The sequence below is a fragment of the Eutrigla gurnardus genome, assembly GCF_963514095.1.
Source record: "Eutrigla gurnardus genome assembly, chromosome: 3".
Classification (NCBI taxonomy): Eukaryota; Metazoa; Chordata; class Actinopteri; order Perciformes; family Triglidae; genus Eutrigla; species Eutrigla gurnardus.
In genome coordinates, this window is record NC_139917.1 from 17539678 (window position 1) to 17567045 (window position 27368).

A 27368-nucleotide genomic window follows, 5' to 3' on the forward strand; every position below is an offset into this window, starting at 1 on the left:
TTGGATCATTTCTGCTTGAGGAGTTTTTTACTCTGATAACCCTGATTATGACATCAATCTTATCTCAGATCAGGCTTGAGACTTGGATTAAAAAGAAAAAATAATACTTGCATTACAAACTGGAGGGGTTTGAACGAAGTGGACATTTAGGAGGGGAGTGTCTAATGAAATACACTATCTGGTTGCATAAATGTAGCATCTGTTGTGAAGCTTGAAGCCATAATAAAAAGCCTCTGCTTCTTTAATTTTGACCACACACTTTAAAATATAGAATCCGTTGTAAATTCAAGTGCAACACTCAATCACAGGTGTTCTACAGCCATATGTAACATATGTATCATCTATATGTATCTGACAGGTGAAGGCGCTGATGGAAGACCTGGTGGACAACCTGTGTGACCTGATGGATGAGCTCGATGACTGAGATGAACACGATTTACAGTATTAACCAAATATAAGGGGAAACCGTGTCACGGAATCTCTGTTGTTCTTTTTGGTGTGTAATGAATAAAGTGTTTGCTTTTCTGACACAACGGACGCGGAGTAATGTTCGCCGTGTCTCATTCACGCCGCATCCATCCGCGGGTGATAGTAGGTTAACGGCAGCGCTGAGTCTGCGAACGACGCGCCCCCCGTCCCTGCCTCGCGTTTACGCTCGCCGTTGTGATCGTGTATGCTGCATGCGTGCGTGGCCTGCCGGTGCCGTGTGCGCGTGTGGACGGGGTTGCCTGCCTGCCTGCCTGCCTGCCGGAGTGAGAGAGGGAGCGAGTGAGCCGTGTACTCTGGCTTATCCTCGTCCTATGCGGATTTCACCGCCGACTGCCTGAGCGCCTCTCGTCGTCCGGGCTAGGCCGGGGGGTTTTGGACTCGGACTCTCCCATTTAAGGTGGACAAGTCCCAATTCGGTTACCTCTCTCACGTTTGCCCGATCTGGGAGAGGGGGGATCGCCGTGGTCGCCGTGCTTTTGCTGGTCCCAGCGGAGGGGGCATCACCGGGACGAGGATGCTCTGTGGACAAGGCGAGAGATGAGCAATGGGCAAGGTAAGCGGCATGCTGAACCCGAGGGGGGGGGGGGGGGGGGTCTTATGCCAATAATTCTCCTTATAGCATTTATATAACGACATGCAGTCTACAACGCATTGAGCTGTGCTGACCTACATGTATCAGACAACTCTGGAGTGGCAGCTGGCCTCGCACATGAATCTGTGCTACACATGGCAGCCCGCACAGGGAATCCACCACAATAGTGTGTGTGTGTGTTAGGGGGGGGGGCATGCATTATGCAGAGGGCCCTCCTCTCCATCGCCACCTGAAATACACAGCAGCCTACACCTGGTCACATGACGCATGCGCATCCATAAACGTGGAGCATGTTGGCGCATCACGCGGGGCCATGTCGGTTCATAAACTTGAGCAGTCGGTCGGTGTGATCCAGAGTCGTGTTTTCCTGCAGCCGCGCGTCACGACTGTTGAGTTGAGGATTTCACCGGGTTCTCTTCTTGGAGATATGGCGGTCCATCCCGATGTAGTGACTGCAAAGTGAATCAGTTGAAAGTTATTACACCCAGATGAGGGATTTATATGTGAAGCTCGTGGCTGCGCTTCAGAAAACATCCCTGTAAAACCGCCGTGGGTGCTGGGATGCGTCCGAGGGTCGCATTAGAACAGCTCCACCGTTTGACTTCATCACCCAGCTGTCTCCAGAGCTTTTACACTGAAAGAACTCTCTCTCTCTCTCTCTCTCTCTCTCTCTCTCTCTATATATATATATATATATATATATATATATATATATAATAAAAAATATAGAATAATTCAGCATATTTTTACACTTATAAATATGAATGTTAGTGTTTTATCTGATGAGATGTGGATAGAACACTAGTCAAAAAGCAACGTTGGAAAGTAACTACATGTAGTCAAACAAATAGCCTATTACAGCTTATACTATAGCTATTGTTACTTGCTATTTTTTCAGAATAAAATGTTACATTAAAAACATCATTTAATGAAATATGACAGATTGTTATAGATTAAACCACAGTATGTGAAGAAATTGGAATTAGCTCCACGTCCACCAGCTACACCATTAAATTGCAGCTTACATCTTGGTGGAGCGATAGTAATGATGAATAAGGATATAACGCTGACAGGGGCCGCTCATCATAAAGGAGACATATGATGCTTTAAGTATCAAATTGTGCTTTTACATCAATACGGTTTTGTAATGCAACGTTGTGTGGGATTGCTTTTAATTCGGTCGATGGTTTGAATGCTTCTTCCACCACCATCGTCGTCGTGAGGGTCAGGTAGAGGGATAAGAGCAAAAGTTCCTATCACTTGGACAGCAGCAGCATTTGATAAACTCTGTGTGTGTGTGTGTGTGTGTGTGTGTGTGTGTGTGTGTGTGTGTGTGTGTGTGTGTGTGTGTGTGTGTACGAACATAGAGCTGAAGATGATTTTGCAGAAAGGTGATACTGGTTGAAGCTGCTGAGCTTCACTTTCTTCTTTATGCCCTTCATTCTCCCTGTCTCTCCCTCTCTCCCCTCTCTCTCTCCCTGTCTCTCCCTCTCTCCCCTCTCTCTCTCTCTCTCTCTCTCTCTCTCTCTCTGTCTGTCTCTCTGTGTGTGTCTCTCTCTCTCCGTCTCTCTCTTGCACACAAACATTGGGAGCTTTCAGTCTGCTGGGTGCATCTCACTTCCTCTCCACTTCTGCTGATGTCTGCGTTTCGGCGGGTTGAGGCATCCTGTCACTTGTTTCAGTGTGACAGCTAAATGCTGTGAAGCAGAAGGGGACGGTCACTAGAATAAATCAATTAAAAAACAAAACCCAAGTCTTAGTGTTAGTCATCCCGATTATAGCATTCTGTTAGTGTTCTATATATTTGGAGGCAAATGCATGGTGGAATTACTGAACGGGCTCACTGGGCACAAGCTCAAAGGCCCAATAGGTCAGCTGACCCACAACGGATTGTGTCCTTATCACATGCTTTTAATGCCTGATACCAATTTTTTTCTACTGAGCATCTGCATATGTACTTGACGTAGATGTACTTGCATAATTCTTGCCCTTCTTGTCAAGTTTATTTTAGTTTTTTTTGTTTGCTTTGTTTGCTTTTTACTTCATAATACAGCTCAGAGTGCAAATAGGCTGTAATAAGCTCATAATGATTAATTATTTATTGATTGATTAATCATTAGTAAAGAAATGTAAATGTGTGGCTTTAGAGAGCCTTTTAATTTCCAGCAAAATACACACATCTGATGCAGCTGCTGTTTAAGCTGCAAATTGTGGCAGCTGCAAAAAAGAGGCCTGGAAAATGTAACAAATACTGCCAGAGAGCAGAGGGGAGGCCGTTATACGCAACTGTGGAGCTCTTTTGTCTCCTAATCCGATTGTGGCATCAAATACATAAAAACTAAGTGAAATGCATCAGAATATTTCATCACTGAATAACTTCACTTCTGTCATACCTTCTATAAATGAAACAGAGGTGCCTCTCTATTTAAAATAGGATGTCCCTAAAACATAGGCGTCTCGAGCAAGGGAACACCCTCTACATTTGGAGTCAACCAAGTAAACAAATAATTTCATGTTTGGAAAAAGCCCATAAGACAAAGCATCCATGTCAACCCACATTACAATACCGATCACATGGTATCACAGGAGCCCTTAATGATCAATTCCCTTGTGTCCTCTCTGAAATATGAATTTGGAAGAGAAAAATAGGTTGTGTGTGTGTGTGTCTGTGTGTGTCTGTGTGTGTGTGTGTGTGTGTGTGTGTGTGTGTGTGTGTGTGTGTGTGTGTGTGTGTGTGTGTGTGTGTGTGTGTGTGTGTGCATGTGTGTGTGTGTGTGTGTGTGTGTGTGTGTGTGTGTGTGTGTGTGTGTGTGTGTGTGTGTGTGCGCGTGCACATCAGCAGCTGTATGTGTGTGTTGGCCTGAATAAATTAAGCTGCCAAGAAGCTTCATCAGACACCTGAGTGCCAGAGCTTTGAAATGACCTACTTCCTGTGCAGGCACCAGTTGTCACAGTCGCTGTTGTCAGTCATGTGTGTACCTCTCAGTGTTTTCATACTGGCGTGAATAGCAAAGAAATAAATCACAGAGTGCAGCCTTTAACATAACCCATTGTTCTAGCCGTGCCATGCAATGTGGCCCTGTGGATGGCAGCGTCGTTCATCTTCCCTTCAAGACGAAATGTAATAACTTTGGTAGCAACGGGTCAGAAATGACGTTGGTTTGTCACCAAATGCCTGCTAAACATCATCGTGTTAGTTGTCATCATGAGTCAGAAATCATAGAAAAGAAATGCTCCTTTTGACTCCAGAACTTTCTCCGGGCATTCTTCGTTATCGAAGTGATCCATGGCTCGTTGTCTTTGAATCTGCCAATTAGATAAAAGGGGAGGAATGATATATAGTTTCTTCTAGATTGTATTTCTAGTGTCTCTCTCTCTCCCTTTCAGGGGCGTCCTAGAACTCCTGACAGAGAAGAGGAGCCTTCATTGCCATAGCTACCTCTCCTCTCCTCCTCCTCCTCCAGTCCACGTTTCACCGCCTCTCTTCACCTGTTGAGTGTTTGTTTGTTTGTTTGTTTTCCACTTCCTATCCCTCCACAGCTTCCATCACCTGTCACCATGACAACCTCAGCCCTGCGCCGGCAGGTGAAGAATATTGTGCACAACTATTCAGAAGCCGAGATCAAGGTAATATAAGGAAGTAGTCGGTTCGATATGTAAGACGATGCGTCAACTCCTTTAAAATAACACTGATGTCGAGTCTTTTCGGATGAGAACACATCGGAACAAATCTCTTATTTTTGTAGTTTTCTGTTATACTCAGGATGAGATATAACAATATGTGCATGGAATGTAAATATGGCTGCTGGTGATGCGTAGGTGCGTGAGGCCACCTCGAACGATCCATGGGGCCCGTCCTCGTCTCTCATGTCAGAGATCGCTGACCTGACCTTCAATGTGGTGGCGTTTGCTGAGGTCATGGGCATGGTGTGGAAACGCCTCAATGACAGCGGCAAGAACTGGAGACATGTCTACAAGGTGACCTCGTAAAACATTCCTGTCAGCTTTGAATACACAGTTTCATTATAATTCCTCTCTATGTATGTTCTCTCTTCCTTTCTGCTCAGCTTTAAGGGTTTCTTTAGCCGTGACCGCTCACCACAACTTCCCTCCCCTCACACTTCCACTCTTTCATGATTGATTTAACTTTCTTCTCTGAGGTCGACATTTGTGGTTCAGAGTGATATATCTTGACATCTAGATGGATAGATGTACTTTATTGGCAGCAGTTAGATTGGCCATGAATTAAAACAGATGTTAAAGATCTAAAGAGCACTCATTCCCAAAGACTGGGTCAGGATATCGCAGGATATCATATTAGGGTCGCTAAATAAATCGGCAGAATTTCTTAATTTAACATTTTTATCTGCAGTTCACCTTTGGACCACATGAAGGAGCCTGAATGTTTCTATTGTTCTGATAATTATAGCCCACCCACAATGAATCGGCTATGAAAGGCTGCCATACTATGAGATAGCCTGGTAAATCTGCCTATATGCACATTTGGTCTCATTTTAAAATGGACATGGTAAAAATGATATCTGCTAAATATCAACATCCTTGCATTACCATTGTAAGCATGTTAGCATGCCTCACAGAGCTACTAACATGGTAATACCATTATTTTCCTGCATCCATCCTATTACACATACTGTACATGTATGTCTATGCTGTAGATTGATGTATAAAAACATTATTTTGGAGCATCATTGTGGTAATCTGCATTTGACTCCAGGCCCTGACTCTGTTGGATTACCTGTTGAAGACTGGATCAGAAAGAGTGGCCCAACAGTGCCGTGAGAATGCATTCACCATTCAGGTACTGGACTAGAGCAGAACCTCTGCAATCTGAACGCCTCAGAAACAGAGCTGCTTTGTTGTTTATTGTTCTTTTGCTTCAACGGATATATATTCTTAATTTGTATTCAAACTCGGATATCGTTACATTCCTGATGGTCAAATTATTGAGGTTTTCCTGCATCTCCAGAACTTGAAAGTATCATCAAATGTCTTTTGTCTCTGCGTGGTTCAGACGCTACGTGACTTCCAGTACGTGGACCGGGACGGTAGAGACCAGGGGGCCAATGTGAGAGAAAAAGCACGCCAACTGGTGTGTCTCCTCCGGGACGAGGAGCGGCTCCGCCAGGAGAGGAGTCAAGCACTAAAGACCAAGGAGCGCATGGCTGGGGGAGGCAGTGGAGGTGGAGGTGGAGGGGGAGGTGGAGGTGGAGGTGGAGGGGGCGGGGGCGGGGGTGTGTACGGAGGTATACCCCCGTCTTACCACCCAGGCAGGCGCACAAGCCAGCCCAGCATGGCTGTGTTGTACGGCGAGGAGTTCAGCCGGTCCAGAGGCTCTCCGTCCTCCTTTAACTGTGAGTATTGTTTGTATTTCCACCCGCAATTACACTTTTAGGCCACTTGGAGGAAGTGAAAACAATTTGTGAACATCAACATTTTACGTTCATATGGCATATTTGTTCAAGTTGTGTTTAAGTAAGTTTACTTGTGTGGCTTCTTCACCTCCTTGTTGTGCTCTAAACCTGTAACGGCCTCTTTAATGAACCCTGAGGCCAGGGTAATACAGCCCACAGTTGAATTAGCTGTTTTCCTCTCAATGTCCACAGGGGGCAACAATGAGCCCCTTCCAAACTTGAAAACAAACAAAACTGTTATAGAGCAGCCGCTTGCTTGAGCTTTTGCATGGGACCTTCTGTCTCATCCACTGCGTGGTAGAGAGTCAGGCAGGGTTTGCTCCTTGAGAACTTTTTTGCTGACAGCTGCCTGCCTCAATGAGAACAATGAATAAACCGTGATCACCACCATTAAACGGCTAGCCACCGACTCAGCCATCGCCATGTTGAGAGCCACGTGGAGGCAACCCTTCATATGCTCTGAATTTAGAATTTAGCACATATCTTATCTGGAGCACTGGACAACTTATTTTAAATGTGGCAATTAATAAACAGATGGAGCGTTAAAAATACACACTTGTATTCAGGCTGATCCCTAATGAAATGTATTTTGTGCTGTAGCCCGGCACGGATAATCCGCCACATAGATTATCAATACTGCAGCGTAGGCCTGAAAATATGTCAGTCAGCTCCACACTTCCCGCGCTCCATGTCTCTGTGCGTCTGCTCATGCATCCCCACATCAATCTGACCGCCCACCATCATTGCTTCTTTGCACTTGTTCCCTCTGCAGCCTCATCCTCGTCCCCTCGTGCCGCCTCAGACCTGGAGCAGGCCCGACCCCAGACCAGCGGCGAGGAGGAGCTGCAGCTCCAGCTGGCTTTAGCCATGAGCAGGGAGGAAAGTCAGAAAGTAAAACAACACACACACACACACACACACGCACACACACACACTACTCCTCTCCTGCATTTGAGTCACATGTCTTATTGCCTCTTGATGATTCCAGTAATGAAAATGTTGTTACAACCGTTCTGAACGTTCGCCCACGTTACACTAGCTAGCCCTTCCTTCCCCTGTTACCATAGAGATGGATGAAGACACTCAACCTCAGATTGCTTTAAATCTTATAGCCGAAAGGAGTAGCAGGTACACACACACACACACACACACACACACACACAAAGAGAGAAACACGACTCACTCCATATCCTTCAGTGTCAGCATTTATTAACCATATTTTTAATACAGTTTAACTAAAATGCTAATCTGTGGCCGTCCAATGAATTTCTTCCCGACATTTTCCGTCTTCAGCCACTTCTTTCCAGGACATTTTCCTCACACAAGTAATGTTTAAACTTCTCTAAACCATCATCTGCATTATTTCTCTCTAAACCAGCCTCTGGTCTTTGTCAACTTAATATTTCAACAGCACAAAAAAAGCCACCAGTGCTGCCTTCGTTTTGCTGGGCCAAACCAACCAACCACAGACTGTTTTCACTAACGCTGGTGTGTATGTGGGTGCGTGTGCGCGCGTCCACACCGAGCCGCGGCAATAATGTTGACGATGTCACGATGCCGCCCCTGCAGGTGCAGTGCTGTCGTCAAGGAGACGAGTCTCTGTTACAGAAGGCCCTGGATGAGAGCAGGAGAGAGAGTCAGTCAGGGACACAGGAGGTGAGTTGTAAAAACGTGTGTGCTGCACAGTAGGCGGGTGGGTGCGCGACTGCTGCTACGCGAGTGTGTTTTCACGGAGGGGTGGGCAGGTGCGTTTGTAGGTGGGGTCTTTTTGGCAGGCATTTAGAGAATGAAGCAGAGTTTATGGTGCGGACTGTGGGCTAGGCAGTGAAACGAGACAAAACGACGTTGATCAGCATAATGAGGGAGGTTTGAGAGGGAAACGGCAGAGAGAGAGAGAGAAGAAGGAGGTGCCTGCTGAATGATAATGAATTTGTCTTGTTTAACCTTGAGCTCAGCATGACATTTCCCTGAAAGCATACTCCTTATCTCGTAGCACACCGGCCCCTTTACTCATTGGCCGGTCAACAAGCCAATCAGAGTCACCAGCTCTCTTATGTAAAGGTCCCCATAGCTTGTAATTGGTCACATTATGCAGCTTGTCATAGAACTCCTGGTATTTTCAGGTGTCCCATAGAAAAAGCATGGAAAGAAAGAGCAGGGGGAGAAAAATGGTTCTCTGACTGACGTAATTCCTGACATTTTCATAAGGATGCTTTAAGTGCTCCTGCTGTTATAAATGTGTGTTTTCAGTACAGTGGCAGTGATATTACATTCTATCTCAGTGGTCTTAAGAGTTGCGCATGGCTCAAAACCAGAGAATGTTTGGCACAGATGAACAGAAAGGTTTTGTGTCCCTCTGTAGTCGGCCATGCTGGACCTGGTGGACATATTTGGCCCCTCATCTGAGGCCCCGCCTCAGCCGAGTGACCCTTGGAACTCTGCCCAGCCCACCGATGACATCACCTCTGACCCCTGGGACTCTGTAGGTGGGTGGCTCATCACATAAAACACCCATTCTGTGAGTATGTGTGTTTTTTTTAATGCTTCTCACTGAATTTTGTGTTTTTTTTTGCCTGCCTGTCATCACAGCGGTTCACTCCAGCACTCCTGTGATTGGTAGCCCTTGGACAGCCCCGCCTTCAAACTCCAACGCATCCAATCCTTGGGCTCCATGTGCCGACTCGCACACAGATCCCTGGGAAGCTGCACCCGTCTCCCCCAGTCCTGTCAATCATGCATGGGAAAGCCCAACAGGCGGAGGTTCCTCTCAGAAACACCAGCCTCATCAAAATTCATATACGCTGCAGTTTTCAATATCTGTCATAACTTTAAGATGTGCGCTCTGCTTAAGAGTATACTGTTTACAGCAGGTGGTGATGGGACAGATCCGTTTGCTGCACAAGAAGACGAGAACCCTACACAGGAGGTTCCTCGAGTGTCCTCCCCTCAACCTGCTAGTCCCACAGGTAGTGTAGTACAAGACTGTACGGTGGATTTGACTGTATAATTGGATCTGACAGAAGCAATAAATCTTCACATTGACAGTGGTTGTAGTATAGTCGGCCAGCTCCGAGATGTTTGACTACTTTACACTTGTTTCTATTTTTTCGCTCTTACTTTATCGGCAATGATATGTTGTGGTTTCTTTCTTTTGACAAATGTACTTATTGTAAGTCGCTTTGGACAAAAACGTCTGCTAAATGTAAATGTAAATGTGTTAAATTACATCACATTTAGCAATAATGTACCACGGATGGACACAAGTTAATGTCTAATACAATAGCACTGTCACAAATTACAGTATTACCATTATAATACTTGAAAAATGTAGCAGGCGTGCACCCAATTATGTTTTTGGAACTTGTTTCTGTCCTGTAGATGCAGAGCTGTTTGGGGAAAAGGCCGACTCTGACCCATTCGCTGGATCTGATTACGAGCCAGATCCATTTGGGACTGACCCTCAGTTGAAACCCCAAGTAAACGGACGAGAGTCGGCCAGCCCGGAGATGTTCGACCTTTCCCGGCTAGCCCCCCCGCTCAGCGCTCCATCTACACGTGTGTGCCGAACCCCAGAGACCTTCCTGGGAGCTACGGGGGCGTCGTTGGTCAATTTGGATGTTCTGATACCTTCCAACCCTCCTAGCAAGATGCACAATAACCCCTTCCTCTCAGGTAACTCACAACCATTGAAGAACTCATGTGCTATAGTTGCAGGAACATTCTGTCTCATTATATATCAATATGTATCACGTTTCTGCTGGTCAGTTACATTGTCTCTACATTTTATCTGATGTTTGGAGCATTTGCTGAATGTGACGTGAACACATTCCATTATTGTGATATTATTAAAAAGTGACCCACCAACTCGATTGTGTCTCCTCAGGTCTGAGTGCTCCTTCTCCCACGAACCCCTTCCACTGTGACCAGCCTCGCCTCACCCTCAACCAAATGCGGCCGTCCTCCACATCCCCGCTGCCGCCCCACATGCTCTCCTACAGCCCGTCGCTGCCCCTCCCTCTGCACCACCACACGCCCATCCTCCCCTCCTCTCTCACGCAACCTCCCGCTGGACTCCTGGACCTTCCCTCCAACCTCCCGCAGCCCTTGCTCCCCCTCTCTCCTCGGCCGGCGCAGCGCTCCCAGTCACAGACACACAGCCACAACCCCTTCCTCTGAGACCTCCTGCACCCGTTGGAGCTCTGGTTCGCAGAGGGCGATGACAGAGTGGACTCTTTTTTGGATGAATCTATGCCGACTACAGTGACTAGTTTCAATGAACCTGAGCTGGACTGCGGATCCTGGTCTGATGTCATCGTGCACACTTGAAGCAGACAAAAATTGGACCGGATGTATTTGTGTCTGTCTAAAGACACGTCAGCTGCTATATAACCTGAACTCTTGAAGAAAAGCTAACTCACACAGACACACACACACACACACTCAGGCGCACTCAAGGGTGCATAGACACAAACACGCACACGCCACCAAACTAACAGGGTGTATCACAACAGCCCCTTTGATGCCTTTACCCCATCAACCATGACCACTCTGAGCACCCTCTGACCACAGAGCCAGAACTGTTCCTTCGGAAGACCGCGATGGAGCCACATATTTTGATTGTCCACCAAGATTCACCAGGATCCTTACCGCTGCTGCTCCACCGACGAAAGCATGAATGCATCCCACCCCCGAGACAAGCTATTCTACTCTGCCTAGCACCTGAGACGAGTTCTTTAAATAAATCCCCTTTTTCTGATGAGTCACATAGTATCTGGAGCTTTGTTGGCACAATTGAATCACTGGAGAAAGCCCAAAAGTGTGTTACTGCTAGATTCAAGACAGCATTCAGCACTGTTCAAGAACTAACTGACTCGCACATTCCTCCCTACATATACACAATGATATCTATTACCTTGTTACCTTACGAGCAACACTATCTGGTCCTAAGTTAGTTACGTTATTTGTCTTAGTAGCCCTGAAGGTATCCAGGTGGTTCCGACCTGGACTAAACCAGCCCTAGCTCAACTTGACTGTCTCAATCATGGACCTACACTGATCGCACCCTGTCAGACCCGCGTGCCTGTCTTCTACAGTTGACCCACAATGCATTGCCGGCTGGTTCATATTAGGATGTAAAGGAGGACCTCAGGGAGACCGCTCTGTCCCTCCTCCAGTGAAATCCAACCTGAGTGAATGGAGAGGCATTCATCTACAAATAGAACAACAGGGAGATCGATGGTTTTATTGCAGATAGGAGCATTAAAGTGAGGGATGACGAGTACAGATATAGGAGGAGTAAAAGGAGGATGCATAGATCGAAGGTAAATAGGTAGCAGGTGATAAGCTGATGTATTGATGAGCAGCAGCTCCCCTCCTCTCCTCTGCCGTCACTTCTGTGTTAGGAACAAGAGAACCACACTGAACCTGAATGTGAAATGCCTGCCTATAGATACACACAGGCTTAGTACATATGTATTTAACAGAATGAGACCTACAAAGTATTATAAAATAATATACCAATAAATGAATGGTGTTTGCATTATAATTTCTGAATTGTTCATATGATTGATTGATGAGTTATTCCTTCATGGTTTCATTCATTGTTCATTACTGACTCGGATTTAACTGACTTAAAAGTTACATATTATCACGAATAGGCCTAAATGCTTTCAAGAAAGATGGAACATCAGTCACAGATAAGGCAGTAAAGCACAACGCTCTTTGTTGATACAAATACAACATAATCAGAAAGTGTTGGGTATGTATAAAGGAGAATAACATTTAGGGTTAGTGCAATACAGAGGTTTAGTATTTAGTATCAACCAGATTGGTCCCAATCTCTGATTGATTCCATATAAAAATGCAGGAAATGAAGTGGTGTAAGAGGAACCTGCTTAAAGGATAACTATTAGTTACATATCAAGCAGTTACGAGGCAACACTATCATTCATTTGGGGCCATTCACTTTCTTTTAAACACACATGTACTAACATCAACAGGAGCCAAGGCAAGAGTTTGGCGCTGTATTTTGGTGCTCAAGAGAAGAGTTGACATGATGCAGTTCACTCATCGACCGCTAGATGTTAGTGTTGACCCAATGTACACATGTTTTTCCTTTCTGCACCCTGCAGATTCTTTCTAGATGTGGGGTCCTAGGGGACTCGATAAATGATTATTTTACATGTGGAATATAAAATTGTCACAATGACGGCAGCCAACACCCTATAGGCTCCAAGTAGTAGTATTGTTAACAGCAGCTGTAGCACAGTAATGTGCTTGCAATGTAACATATAAATAAAATAAAACATAACACAATATACTCAAACACACATTTTTGAATGTTTCAGAAATGTGGCTTATATTTTTCCAGATACCTCGTCATGGACTTAAGTATTCATAGACCAGTACTGCCTTATGAAGTGAACAAAAGATGGATATGCCATCATTAGTCCCTGTTGCTGGTAAAACATGGCCTCTCCATGTTATTCATTTATAATGCGTCCTGTCAGCACACTTTATGTTTCCTATCTGCATAAGATAAATTACAATAACCACAAATTCTCTCAAAAGGTCAATTAGGCAAAATTTCTGAAGCGAAACTAAAGTAATCCAATCATGTTGGAACCCCCACACACACTCACACACTTGCCTTTTCTTTAATGTCTGGCATTTCTGTCCAAACAAAATCAAGTGCGGTCTGATGACAGATCTGAACAGCTGCAGCCTCGACTTCCAGATACAGTAATTCAACCCATGTTATGTTATTTGGAGGATGGGGTTCAATTATTGTAAGAACGGTTGTGAGAGGGAATGCAGAATATTTGTCTATTGCAAAAGTATATGAGAGGCCCCATGGACCTGCGGTGCAAGGAATTGGTCAAACTCATGACCTCAACCTGAACCTGAAACATCTGAGTTATATAATTGTATTTTAGTCAATCCTGCATGGCTCTCTGCAACAATCAGGAAAGTAACACAAGCATCTCATAATGCCTTTGCGAGCTACTTCAGAGTACACCAGCATACAGTCTTTCTCCTGTTAAGCACATGTGTGAGCATTGTTGCATGTGTACAGTTAGACCAAATGTTCATAAAGGTATCATGCACTCAAGCGTGAGAGAATCATTCCTGGTCTGTTGCCCCCCTGGAGCTGTTGTTTCTGGCCTGCAGTGAGACGTTCAATTTAAAGAAGTATTCAGAGTGATAAATTAAACTTAGTCTGAGCAGGACAACGCTGCAATGTGGGAACAATTATTCTCCAGCGTAAACCTTAAACCACGTCCTGTCTGAGTGGTGCCCTGATTAATGGGGATTGTGTGTCTGGGTGTACTAAAATGCAGGACTTCATTAAAAATAGCACTCGAGTTAAGCAGCTTATGTTCCTTCTGGCTCTTTATCACTCATGAATTGTCAGAAATAAAACACAACAAACGAGGATTAATACGATGATGGGGGCTGTCTGTACTGTGGAAGTACTACAGATCTGATGGGTAACAGAGTTTGGATATTCATAATCCAGGACTGATGTTATTTTATTCCTCTCTCAGGTCATGAATTGTCGGATGATTCCTCCATCTGCTAAGTGCTGTGATGTGAATGAATTACGGAACTGTGGTTGTTAATTTAAATATATCTTAGTCACTCAGAATGACTCACACATTCTGATGAAATACCTGGAGCTGGTTCAGCAGTACAAAATATACCGTTAAACTCACACTGACCCCCCCCCCTTACTTTCCTTTCGGAGAGAATATGACAACGATGCTCAAAAACAATATTTCAGCCCTTCCTGTTTTTCAGTCTGCTGACCAAGACAAACCCTCCCATGCTGCTGCTGCCGACGTTAACATCAAAATCACATGTGGTTCATCAACATTACATCCAAAAATCTTTTACTTCAATGAGTATATGCTTTGAAATCCCAAATGATCTGAATGTACATGAAAATACAATTTTGAAAATATTGCAGTAAAACAGAGTAACACCAGTTTTTTCAGGCCAGGACCCCTTGGCTTATAGTGACACGGTGGAGGGACCCCTATTACATGTCATATAAAATTGCAATGCTTATAAAAACCCAGCCAAGATAATAATTGTTGACAGATTCATATATGTATGAATATAGTACATATTGTAATGAAACTATTCTTTAATTTCTACATCACAATTTAACAACATAACATAGGAAGATTTATTTTTTGCTAACTATAAGTTGTATTCACGTTAACATAAACCCGTCCTAAAAGGTTACTGATCTTGAAAATAGTTATCAGGTGAAATAAATTAGGTTTCATAACAATGTAACAATCTCCATGAGCCCTCGGCCTCTAGATGAAGGCCATGAAATGGGAATGAAAGCTTCTGAAAACATCCAGTGAACCTAAATTGCCGAGAATAACTTATATAATAGAAATACATTTCAAACCATAAGTGATTTTAGTGTTTAGGAACCCAAATCAATAAAGGCTGTTTACTTAAAAAAACACCAAGTGCCTGGATTCCATTGCGATTGTCCGCATTTATTAACATTTTGAATTTAATTGAATTTATGGGAAATGTCCAGTTCTTCTTATTTTAATCCATACATTTGGAGAGAACATTTTAAAACATCTTTTTAATCTGCGTGTGGAAATGACCGGAACCGGAAAGCCGTTTTACACGCTGTCGAACGCGTCACTCATTCCAGGTGATTGACGGTTCATCACAGCGAATCAGACGTCCGTCCGTGTTTCGTACGAGCCAATGAACGTCTGGAATGCATTGTTTGCGGAAGTTGTGAAGCCTTTAGCCGCGCAGCGAGTTTCCGTTACACGTTTTTCCTCAATGTTTCACTTTGAATGTCGCTAAAATGTCCAGAACACCTTTCAAGAGATGTTTGTGTGTGGTCGTGCATATATTTTACATTTTCACAACAGATAAAATGAGTGTTGACGTGTAGCCAACGTGGGTCTCTCCTCGTCACCGACTGTCTTTTTAAACTCCCGTTCTTCATCGTTTTCATAAATCCCGGTTATAATAAACTGGTCGCAGATGAGTCGCGGACTCTCCAGGCTCCGGGGTTGACATGAATCCAGCGAAGCGGCTCCGCGCCTTCCCTGGAAATGAGGCTGAAGCACCGACGGGAGGGCAGGAGGAGGAGGAGGAGGAGAGAGCAGTGGACGTGGTGGGTGATAGACCGACACTCTCCCATACACAGATCATATATGTAACGCTGCTGATGCAACACAGAGTATACTGAATGAGATTTGAGAAAGTCGGACTTCTGATATGATAATGTCAACTCTAGCTATTCATTTTTATACCATCTATGATGATTTACACTCTAATGTAAACAAATATATCCAGTCATATACCTCTCTGAATGAATTCCCTGAACCGATGGTCCAATGATATTGTATGGAGTCTCCATGGCTGCTTGTTCATACATCACTTCGTTGCATTGACTGTAGAATCAATCTTTTGTTGTCTGTTACCAGAGTATTGTCATGCCGATGTACAATGCATCCTGTTGGCTGGATGAATGTCTAGAGGGCATATTACACCAAGACTTCACCGGGACCATGGAGCTCTCTGTCTTTGACGATGCAAGCACCGTAAGTTTGTTTGTTTGCATATTTACAGGCCCATATGTAATCTGTATCCAAATATGACACCTTGAAGATGATGTGTGTGTGTGTGTGTGTGTGTGTGTGTGTGTGTGTGTGTGTGTGTGTGTGTGTGTGTGTCTTTAGGATGACTCCAGGAAAGTGGTAGAGGGTTGGAGGGAGAGGCTGGAGGCCAGGGGCATCTCAGCTGTGATCTCTGGCCATAAGTCTGCCCAACCCAGAGGAGGTCAGTAGACTTTTAGGTTCTTTATCTAATCAAAACTATTACGTCGGAAGTTCATTTTTCATATAGGTGGGTTGATTGTATTGTCAAAACTACTCATAATTCAGTGAGTGGTTAAGAAAAATTAGTAATGCATGTTTGTGATCCATTAAAGTAAGATATGTAATAGGAGTGTTCCCAACCATTCTTAGTTGACTGAATTTTGTCGACTAATCAGATGTGTAAAACCCCACATTTTGTGTTTCTCCCCATAGAATCACACAAAAATACTTTAAATCTTGTGTTTACCAGCTATGTGTTGATAGATTTTCATTCAGCATGAAAAGAATAAAAAGGAAATCTAGAAGTCAACTGAGGCCGAAATGACCAATTAGTTGACTAAGGAGGGTCAACCCTAAGAATTATTATACACTTTGTATTGTCCAAATCTTTTCTGCTAATTGAATATTTTATTTTTGTTACTTCTTTAACCTTGTCTTGAAAAGTACTATACAAGTTATTATTACGTTAAGAGGTGATGCATTCTTCCTAGTCTGTAATAATTGTGTTATTGCTGTGTTCACTCCGCCCATAATGGAAACCCATCAGTTGGAAACCAGAGTTATAAACATCTGTCAGTAGGTCAGCAAGAGTGAACAAATGTTGTTTTTAAATGTAGAATCTTGGTGTTTAGTCTAAGTAGTTTGTAGTTTTATTTTCTTCTGATTAAATTAGGGAAGAAGAACATAAAACATAAAACAGCATCACTGATGGACGACTGTTTCATTCATATGACGGGTTTGGTTTCACATTTTGAAAATTACATTATGTTATTGTCAGTGTTTGTCACATGTTTAATGGTTAACATGATAATTACTTACACATGGCGAAACGGTAACCACACAGAGGAATATACAAACATACTCTATTCTTTTGTCTTTCAGTGGGATATGCAAAGAATAAGGCAACTTCTCAGAGTTGTGGAAAACACTTGTGCTTTCAGGATGCGGTAAGTGTGTGTGTGTTTGTGTGTGTGTGTGTGTGTGTGTGTGTGTGTGTGTGTGTGTGTGTGTGTGTGTGTGTGTGTGTGTGTCAGACGGAGCATGTTTCATTTCACTGTGCAGATGTCTTTCATAACACATACAGTAGGGAGTCTAAACTAATTAGATCATATTGGTTTGTCTAAATATACGCGCTGTACATGGACACGCAGACCTCAGCCTCTCAGGGACTGTTTGACAGACCTGTCAGAACTTATGACTAACGAGTTGAGCACAGCGTTTGATAAATGTGAGTTTCATGTGACTATGTTCATGTGAGTGGAAGCTCTGTCTTTGAAACGGTGCTTCGTCGTCACTCGTCAACAAATAAAAAGCTGCATGATCTCTGTTCAGATGTATTGTTCTTTATTACTCTTAACTGCTTGAGTCACAGAGGCAAGACGATAGGAAAAACTTTATTTAAATGCTTGTTTTCCAAATGGAGTTCAGATAGATGGGAGGTAGGCTATGCTAACATTGTAGCTACTCCATCACCACTTAAAATAACGTCATCTAGACATAAATACGGCAGAGACCTTGTAGATTATACCATAGACGGTCTATGGTTTATGTTTTGTTTAGTCTCTGTACAAATGTACGGTTCTATCGTGCTCTGGATGACCACTGACTGCTACAATATTTTTTATATCCATGTCTGATACCGTGTCAGAGATAGTGGGGAAAATAGTAATCCAACCAAGCAGTTATTTAGAGAGACAGCATACATATGTAAATGAAGGCAAAGTAAATTCTTATACTTAAAGTATACGCTGAATACTGACTATAATTAACATAGTATCTGATATTTCTGTCCTCAAGGATGACGTTATGTTGCCCCAAAGAGTTCGTCTGCAGTATGAGGCATCTGTCCTCCACCCTAACTCTGTAAGTTCTCACCCAAGTATTTGCTTACTCACTTCCTTTCCTCTCTGTCCCACTCTGCCTCCACGCCTCCTACACTCCTGTTCTCCTCACTTCTCGTTATGACCTTCTCTCTCACCAACCCCTCCCCAAAAAACATTCATGTTGGTGTGAGTGAGCCTGTGTGTGTGTGTGCGCGCTTCCATGCAGTTGGCATGCAGAACAGTGTTGAGTATCCGGTGTTGATGCTTTCTGTGGCCTGCCAGGTCAGAGGTCAAAGGCCGTGTGTGTGAGGGGAAGTGAGGGAGACAGCATGGAGACAGCAGGCTTGCTGCCCTGCACAAACAGCCCGCCTCTTTCTGTTATGGCAGTAATATTTTATTGTTGGATAAAAATATACTCTTCTACTTTGTTAGTCAGTTCTGTTTGAGCTCTCCCTTCTTTATGGAAGCCTCTCTTTCCTTCTCATTGATCCCTCTCTCCTCTGACATTTGGCCAGTATGTATCAGAAAAGGGTACACCTGATATGATTCAGATCGTCTGAAATATGAATTGTTTGTAGGAAAACTGTCCAAAACCTAAAAATATTTACATTACTATCATATATGAAAATAAAACTAGTAACTTACTAGATACCTTTGGCAGTGCGTTTCCAGAATTGCTGCAAATGTTTTCCTGAAAGGAAAATATTTTTCATGCTCATGTGGCGTATGTGTTTTTTCATAACAGCTGATTGGCTGTAATGTTCGGAGGGTTCCAGAGGGATCTACTGAGCGTTACACTCGCTGGATCAACACAATCACTCAGGATCAGCTCATCACACAGGTAAATACCCTCAGCTTGGTACAGCAATGTGTGTGTATGTTAAAGGTCGTGTGCCAGGCACCCAGCAGGTTAGATGGAAACAGGATGCATACCTGCTGTCCGCAGTTTCCACGGAAATGTGGCAGAAGACTGGACGGAGGACACAGACTCACTCCTGACCTCTCTGTCCATCCCCGTCCCCCCAGAGGAAATGGGTCACACTGCCAGCTGTCTGCTGGGGTTAGTGCATAGGGGAAACTGTTAGCAGTGGAAAACCGTGGCAGAAAAAGTACTGCAAGCTTAATTCTGTTTCAGCTGGACATTTTGATATATAAGAGTTGTATAAAAGGTTTGTGTAAAGAATCCATCCCCAAAAATGAAATGCTCGCCATCAGCTTCTGCACTCCACCATGTAGGATTTCATGAGAAATGATTTGATGGCCCAAAACACAGAAGTAATTATTTCCGAGCAGGAGGAGCTGGAGTTTCCTGCTGTGGCAGATGGTGAAATTAATAAATATGGAAAGTTGTGAATGGTCAGGATCCAAGTGTCATCTGCCAAGTGTTGTCAAATATTTATGACAGTATTATCGCCTGATCGGACACGGGCACAGTGCCGGCTTGCTAACGCGATACTATAATAACGTGCCGTAATTGTGCTGCAGTATCACAGTGCATTTGGCAGTATTGGTCATAAAAGGCTGGATATAAACTAGCAGAGAGTGGTGACTGAGAGGTGTTATAGAGTGAAAATCTTTACATACCACTTTTACAGCCAGATCTTCCCCTTTCACCTTATAACATCATCCCATTAATCACTAAATGATGAGTGATATGAATGTGACACCACTGGCAGCATTTCTATTTATGTAGAGTAGGAAGACTACTGTTGCTGTCTGAACAAAACATTCGGTCACCAAGGATACAGGACAACCTGGACTCACTCTCACTCTAACACACACACACACACACACACACACACACACACACACTCAGGCGCGCGCTGTCTGCTTAACTCTTTAGCAGGCATTCCTGGATATGTATGTGATATTAAGTTTCATGGAGCATGAGAGTGAGATCATACATTGATTCTGCAGGCTTAAAGGCAGCTCGTTTCTCTTCCCGTTTTTCTTTCTTCACTATATCTGCCTTTTGCTTCCAGTTTGCAGGCAGAGAAACAGAGTCTAACCAAGTTAAACCAGAGATTTACTCGGTGTGGGGCTCGTTTAACTCGATCCAGAGGTCGACCCTGAGTGTTCATCTGCAGGGCATTAGATATGGTGATCCTAAACCTTCCCTTCCCCTTCTAACATCCACACCCTCTCTCTCTCTCTCTCTCTCTCTCTCTCTCTCTCTCTCTCTCTCTCTCTCTCTCTCTCTCTCTCTCTCTCTCCCTCCCCCTGGTTTCCCAGAACTCATTCTTATTCATGCTTTTGGCCACAACTTACATCTGCAAAATGTTGCAATATTACAACAGAATGGAGAGGAGATGAACGTAGGTGGACACACACACACACACACACACACACACACACGCATACACACAGACACACACTAGATTCTGTCCAGCTGTTCGATTGGCTGAATCCAGATGTTTTTCCCCAATTTTCTTCATCTGTGATGCATTTTAGTTTTGCAGCATTCAACTTCAACCAAGAACAGTCACGCACACGTGCACATCTACTACACACACACACACACACACACACACACAGAATGTGAAACACAGTGACATAGTTGAAGGAGGAAACAGCTCAACCTGGAATGACCCTAAGATTTAAAAGCAACAATAGTACCGAACAACACACACACACCCACACACCAGTGAGAGGAGGAACAGGAAGGGGCGGCGGTCTGGGGAGATGGGTGGGCAGCAGTGGAACGAATAAGCGGGGCCCTAAAAGAGAAAGAAATGTAGGTGCCATAATGTGATCCTGGTGTATTAAAGAGGTTGTGGTTAGAGAGAGAAGGAGAGGCCAAAACAAAGTCATTAGTCAAAGATCATGGGCGAGAGGATGGAAGTGTGTATCCTTCCCCTGCACACTTCAGGAAGCACACACTTCTGCAAGAGAGCACATGCGGCTGCACTCTAACCTATTTTGTTTGCAGGATTAGAAGTTCTCCAGAGTCCTTCTCCACTTGACTGCTCGTTCCGAAGAGCCAAATGGGAAATATCCCCGAGCCATCCGGCCGTGTTTCGGATGATATGAATGTTATGTTCTCTAACCACAACAAGAAGTTCCTTTATTTATGAAGCGGAGCTGAAACAGAAGGCTGGTTCCTGTGTAATCAGTTTGGCTGCTCACTGTGTGTCCACGACATACTTGTGACATCACTGATATTATGTGGTTTCTGTGTCCACATGTTCTGTGTTACAGTCTGGACGTTTGTTGCATCTTAGGTTTACATGTCTCACGGGCCCACAGTCGTCATGCCGACATGGTTCTGCTCAAGGACCTGGTACCTAAAGGTTGGACCGTTTGATGAAGGAGGCAAGGTGAGAGCAAGGGAGGCAAGATTCCAAAACACCTTTCACTCTTTGTTTGTCTACCCACAATGCAATTTAATAATTGGGCTACCAACAAAACCATCATAAAACCATCATAAAATACTCAATCAAAGAAAGTTCAACCCAAACTCATCTGAGCTCCGTTAGCACGTGAATATAAAGGTTTGACAACAATTAACAGTCGTCTCTGACTATAATCTCACATTCTGCTTCCTCCTCTTCAGGGAGTCCCGGAGGACTTGCTCTTCTTCTACCAGAGTCTCCGTGAGGGAGGGAGCGTAGCCAGGGTCGATCAGTGCCTGCTGGTGTACCGTTACCATGAGAAGGCTGCCACACACTCTGTAACAGAGTCAGTCTGACTTCAAGCCTCAGCTACAGTCACACACACACACACACACACACACGTTTGGACAAAGTGCTGCTCCTACAAGTATTCCCAGCTGCCCGCTGGCATCAGATTTTCTCAGGGTTCGATTCGTTTTCGTAATCTGAAGATTTTTCAGAATATAGTCTTGGAATCCCAGACACTTTCCCAGCGTATGAATCAGGAATGTCAACCTCGTAACTTCTCTCTGTGGAATGTTTCGTATCTCTCAGACCCTGTCGGGAGGAATTGTGAACCGTGGGTGTGTGTGTGTGTGTGTTTAGTGTTTTAAGATTCTGACACTCCTGCTGTTTTCTGTGCTTCAGCAAGGTCATGTAGTGTCTGCAGGTGCGTGCGAGTGCCTCAAATTGTAAAACACACCAAAGGAGAACTTCTTTCCTGCCTCCCCTCCTCCCACATCTCCCCCGCTTTCATCCCCTCTTTCCTTCCTCCCTTCCTTCCTCCCCTGTGTCTGTCCGCCCCTCGTTTATCTACCCGCGTTGACGCACTCCTTCACCAATCGCCCTCTTCTCTGTCTTCATCTGTCATCTGTCTTATTCTCGGACGCCTATTTCAAGCTCGCCTTGCCTACTTTCCACTGTCCCCCCCCCTTCTTGTCACCCCTTCCCACCCACAGCCCACCTACTTCCTCTCTTTAGTTAAATAAAACCATCATCTTCTTTCTGTCTCTCTCACACATCATGTAACCGTAGAGGCTGTGTCGGCGAGGTGAGAAGTGTGCTTTCAAAAAGTCACGATGGGGGGGCCAAGTAGTAACTGAGAAGAGGGGCTTCTCAAAACAGAACGCCTCTGTTTGCAAATGTGAAGCGTGTGTGCCAGAGTGCAGGAAAGTGTGTTTGCCTTTTGATCTGCAGGGTTTTAGGAGGGTGAAGGCTTCAGTATGTGTATACAGATACAGTTTATAGTAAATCCCTGCCAGGTCTTAGAATCAAAGCCCGTAGAGAATGTAAAGGAAAGTAATGTTGAGACCACCCGCGCGTTGTGATGGCGGTGGGTTTGTTTGTCATATGAAGCCCACTGTTAGACCCAGTAAGGCGCTCACACACACAAGAGCGCCTCCTTCGAATTTGTCCATACAATTACTCAACAACGTGCATGTTTGAGAGAGACAGGAAGAGGATAAAAGCGCGTGTGTGTGTGTGTGTGTGTGTGTGTGTGTGTGTGTGTGTGTGTGCGTGCACACAGCTGTGCATATCAGTCAAAAGGCAGGCAACAGGCAACAAGCTCAGTTAAAACAGCCAAAATGTTTTCCATTCACTTGAAAAATCAGACTGTTTATCAAAATTCAGCCCTTGTTTTTTTAATCAAGGGCAGTGAATGCTTTTGGAAAATCATTTTAAAGAGGAGATTACAGTCTGATACTAAAACTATGATTCCAATTTATTATTATTATTTGGGTCTCATATTTACCTTCCATTTATTTTAGCTGGGATACTTTTGTTCTTCAAAAAGCAATCACTGCAGTCTGACAAGCAAAATACACGAGCAGTCAGGCTGTAAAGAAGCCAATCATTTAGCAAAATGATCCTAACCACTTCTTTTGGAGGACAAACTGGAACCAAATGCACCTGAAATGTTGATAAGAATCATTAATTGCACAGAAAAACACTCTGAGTATACTAGTTGTACACACAAAGTACAACTGTAACAATTGTTACTGGGAAAAATTACGGCTAGAACTTTGAATATGAGACCCAAATTATAATAGACTGCAAATATGCTTTAAATTAATAGTTCATACACATTTTGGAAAAGTAACTTATTTGCTTATTTTTGTGCCAAGAATTAGATTAGAAGATGGATAGCACTAGTATTGTCTTCAAGGTTGCCTGGTAACAAGAGGTTACCAGGCAACCAACAGAGACCCCTGGAAGTAGAAATGAATACATTCTTAAAAATAAGAAACGGTCCCAACACACACCTCTGACACGTCTTACAGACAGCAGCATGCTTTTAAAACGTGTGCATTACCTTCTAAAGCTTCCTCTGACCTTTGACACATCTCTGTTACCAGGGAAACCATTTGGAATCTGCGAGTGGACTTCCTGCAGGAGAGAGTCCTCAGCCAATGGGAGAGCTTCACCATATGGAATGCGGGGAAACAGGGCCGGAAGCTGTACCGAAGCTTGAGCCCGACCAATCAGAAGAAGGTGCGCTACCTGCAGCTATGCAGTGGGATGTGAGACACATAGAGCTGGCAGGAAAAGACTGTGATGTGCAGCTTTCACCGCCGTTTTTGATTCCTCCATCAGGTGAAGGCGTTCTGTGACGTTGACGAGAACAAGATCCAGAAGGGCTTTTACACGTACGAGGAATCCAAGGTGAGATCAGCCAAGAAGTACAACAGGTTCATTGCCATTCAGTGTGAGAAAGCTAAGACCAACGACGACTCTTTTCTCTTGACGTCCCTCCAGCAACGACCGAAGCCAAAAATCCCAGTCCAGCACTACAAGGACGCCTCTGGCCCCTTCATTATCTGTGTTAAACTGGTGAGCTGAAAACGTGTTTGTGTATTGTATGTTTGCTGTGTCTGACCGCCTGTCCCTCAGGTCTGTAATCCAAGTTAACAACATAATGATGGAGGGCGTGTGCCCAGCACAGGACATCACACACACACACACACACACACACACACACACACACACACACACACATGCATACAAAGCGGGCAGTCAGGAAATGAGTGGAGACAGCAGCCAGATCTTTGATGACGTGACGATTATGCAAACATCTGATGTTCAGTTGTTTCATTCTTCAGTTTTGTACATTTTTGTATTGCCAGTATTCACAGCTATTGCTTTGCCTTCTCCTTTTTTATACATTTTTTATTGATGTACAATAACACACACACACACACTCTGCTGTTTTGGATGCCAAATCACTAACTGCCTATTCATCACCTAGCCAGATTCAAGTCAAATCTAGAGTAACCCACCCTAGGGAGGCTACTAATTGCTCAATTATGGGAATTGGGGGACGTAATCATGGTCCGAGGACAAGCAGATCTGGACTCAATCATTCTCACTCTCCCGTTCTGTGTGACACGCACACACACCTGGACTGCATCACACACGTTTTTCATACTGCAGATGTAACAATAATCAACAAATCATCAACTAATACAAATCATTTGAAGGTTGTACCTCGTCCATGGTTAAAGCGAGTGTATTGTTGACGAGTGTGAACCTCGTAAGCCTGTATACAAACTTTGACTTTGGTTCAGTGCAGTTAAGACACTGAAGACAGCCAGGACTCATTAAAGAAGACAACGCAAGTGGGGGAGTTTAAGAGCAAAACATCATTCTTCTTATAATGCTTTCTTTGTGTGTGTCTTTGTTTATTCCACTCTGCTTTTCATTTCTGTTGTTTCTCTGTCTGTAGGACATGACAGGAGGCATTCTGGAGGAAAACCTCAACTCTTTGAAGTTAAAGGAAGGAACAGATTACTACCATTTCAACTGACTGCTGAGTAATGGAGGCAACTAGAGGAGCCCTGCAGCCTTTTTACAGGCTAAGAGAAACACACAGACTATGGGAGCAGCAGGTGATGAGAAAAGAGTGAACTGAACACTGGGACAAAGTCAGTGACAATACCAAGACAAAGGAAAGAGAAGTTCAGAATGTATTTTAAGTGTTAAAAGTTTCTGCACGAGGAACGGCAGCATAACTTTATTGTTTATTTCAGAAGCTAAATGTTTAGTTTACGTTTCCTCTGTCAAGTTTATAACTAACATTTTGTCTTGTTTTGCTGCTTAAATGTCCCATGATTACTATGCATGTGGAAACTTTTACTGTTACTCAAAGCAGCCTCTCATCACTGAAGTAATGTTTCTGTTCATTTTTACACTTCTGTATTTTTTTTGTACGAATCAAACAAACTATAGCTGATTTTGTGACCTGGCGATTGAGGCTAGTCTTCCCCATGTTATCAGTCTTTGTGTGAACATAAGCGAATCATGTCCTGGCTGCACCTCTGACTGAGTGGTATGGATCATCTGGATCATACGCGAATATGCGTAGTTCCACAACTTTCTAATTATTCCTGCTATGAGTTTGAATATGGGCGTTTAACCTGACCTGGAGTTGAAAGAGATGGTGAGAAAGACAAAGAACAGGACGTGACCCCGTATGTTTTACAGGGCATTTAGGACATGTTGACCCTTGGAGGAATAATGCGTTTTCTGGACTAAAGTCGGCATTTGTCAACTTTTAAGCTTGAACTTGTGTTGAAGTCATCAGCACGTCATCACAGAAGGTTCAACTTATGAAGGGTGGGTTGTTTTATAACCAGAATCACACGGGTTTCTCAACAGCTTTCTCTGATGCAACCATGCAAAATGGGATGCAGGAACACAGCTGCCACAAATGTACAAACATGGATCCTGCACGTGTTTGTTTTTCTTTCCCTGGGTCTCTTATGAAATCTAAAGAACAATAACCTCTTTAAGAGGGTGCAGTTCTGATACATAAACACATACAATAAAGTTTATTTTACCTCACAGAGTGCGGAGGTTTTCTGTCCAAAGGTAAACAGACCTTTCCCCACAAAATCTCCCGTGGTGTTTCCTGGGTCGGTAGCGTGGTCCGCCTTACTGTAAATCTGCCCGCAGCAGTGGCGGTAAAAAGAAGTGGAGGGGGTCTTCAACGATTTAACATTTTACTTTCACTACCTTTTGTTTGTTATCATAAACTTAACGTTCATTTGCACGGTCATGTGAAGGCTCAGAATCACTGTGTCATTAGAAAGTAGGCTTGAATTCATGGACATAGAACCCCCTTCCCTTGTTTTGTCTTTACTATCTTAAACCCAAAGATATTCAATTCAATTTACTGTCTCATACGACAAAGACAAGCAGCACATTTAACTTGCAACCACAGTGTAATCGGAATTTGAAAATTACTCAAAAAAATACAATTCTGGTTGACAAATCTTCTGTTTATCTTCAATTAATGGATGGGCTAAACTGTTGTCTGTAACTTTTGTATTTTTTATATAATATATAAAATTATGCTAGGTTGGTTGGTTGGTCTACCACTTTGGTCCCATGGCAGAATTAAAATTACTTTGGTGATCTCCTGATTTTTTCTCTAGTGCTAGCATCAGGTATAACATTTTAATATGTCAAGTACAATTTATTTTATGACTCCAATAGAATGATGCAGGAATGAGTCCTAAAACCTGGACATTTGTTAGCATTTTTGCACATCCAGCTCCCTACTATCGAAATCAGTGTTGTTTTGTCATGGGTGTCTTTTTTTTTGGTTGGATGAGGTCTTGGGTCAACACAAGCTCAAGGGATTTTTGGCTCATTTATAATTCAACAGTAGCCTTTTAACTTCTGGCGATTGCATTCACGCTTCAAAATTCCTAAAAATGGTGTTCATCTGTATACAAATACAAATACCGTTACGTATTTTCTGCAATAATCCAAAATCCTATTGGCTTTTT

General features: G+C 43.7%; 3 protein-coding genes across 4 annotated transcripts in view; all 3 read left to right on the plus strand.

Moving 5' to 3' along the window:
• The window catches only part of mycbpap (mycbp associated protein), a gene marked incomplete at its 3' end in the record, with an annotated part of 28374 nt that extends 27950 nt beyond the window's left edge, over positions 1–424 (plus strand). Inside the window, exon 19 of the mRNA XM_084006577.1 lies at positions 359–424. Coding sequence (XP_083862703.1) covers positions 359–424 — 66 coding nt within the window. The remainder of the gene's footprint in view (positions 1–358) is intronic.
• On the plus strand, positions 363–12648 carry epn3b (epsin 3b). 2 transcript variants are annotated; one of them, XM_084005575.1, is made up of 12 exons: positions 363–1042; positions 4469–4708; positions 4901–5059; positions 5817–5900; positions 6114–6453; positions 7286–7404; positions 8083–8169; positions 8876–8999; positions 9103–9273; positions 9381–9479; positions 9892–10185; positions 10397–12648. In XM_084005575.1, exons 2-12 carry the CDS (start codon positions 4640–4642, stop codon positions 10687–10689), a joined length of 1839 nt encoding a protein of 612 aa, XP_083861701.1. In that variant the 5' UTR covers positions 363–1042; positions 4469–4639; the 3' UTR covers positions 10690–12648. The 2 variants fall into 2 exon arrangements, with proteins under 2 accessions (XP_083861701.1, XP_083861702.1); XM_084005576.1 differs by having other exon boundaries at positions 9384–9479.
• Positions 12649–15268: 2620 nt separating this feature from the next.
• b3gntl1 (UDP-GlcNAc:betaGal beta-1,3-N-acetylglucosaminyltransferase-like 1) lies at positions 15269–26418 on the plus strand. Its single transcript, XM_084005577.1, has 12 exons — positions 15269–15676; positions 15990–16106; positions 16245–16344; positions 17265–17329; positions 18180–18245; positions 18951–19046; positions 21427–21522; positions 21759–21883; positions 23934–24069; positions 24172–24240; positions 24334–24408; positions 25301–26418. The coding sequence occupies exons 1-12, from the start codon at positions 15578–15580 to the stop codon at positions 25379–25381; spliced, it is 1125 nt and encodes a 374-aa protein (XP_083861703.1). The 5' UTR covers positions 15269–15577; the 3' UTR covers positions 25382–26418.
• The last annotated feature ends 950 nt before the right edge of the window (positions 26419–27368 follow it).

Bases quoted from the DNA above. Each gene is read 5' to 3' on its own strand.
- epn3b (XM_084005575.1), top strand. From the start codon at position 4,640: ATGACAACCTCAGCCCTGCGCCGGCAGGTGAAGAATATTGTGCACAAC. The intron at 5,901-6,113 runs GTACTGGACTAG...TGCGTGGTTCAG, and splicing joins AGAATGCATTCACCATTCAG to ACGCTACGTGACTTCCAGTA. The intron at 8,170-8,875 runs GTGAGTTGTAAA...GTCCCTCTGTAG, and splicing joins GTCAGTCAGGGACACAGGAG to TCGGCCATGCTGGACCTGGT.
- b3gntl1 (XM_084005577.1), top strand. From the start codon at position 15,578: ATGAATCCAGCGAAGCGGCTCCGCGCCTTCCCTGGAAATGAGGCTGAA. The intron at 17,330-18,179 runs GTAAGTGTGTGT...TCTGTCCTCAAG, and splicing joins ACTTGTGCTTTCAGGATGCG to GATGACGTTATGTTGCCCCA. The intron at 24,070-24,171 runs GTGCGCTACCTG...TTCCTCCATCAG, and splicing joins GCCCGACCAATCAGAAGAAG to GTGAAGGCGTTCTGTGACGT.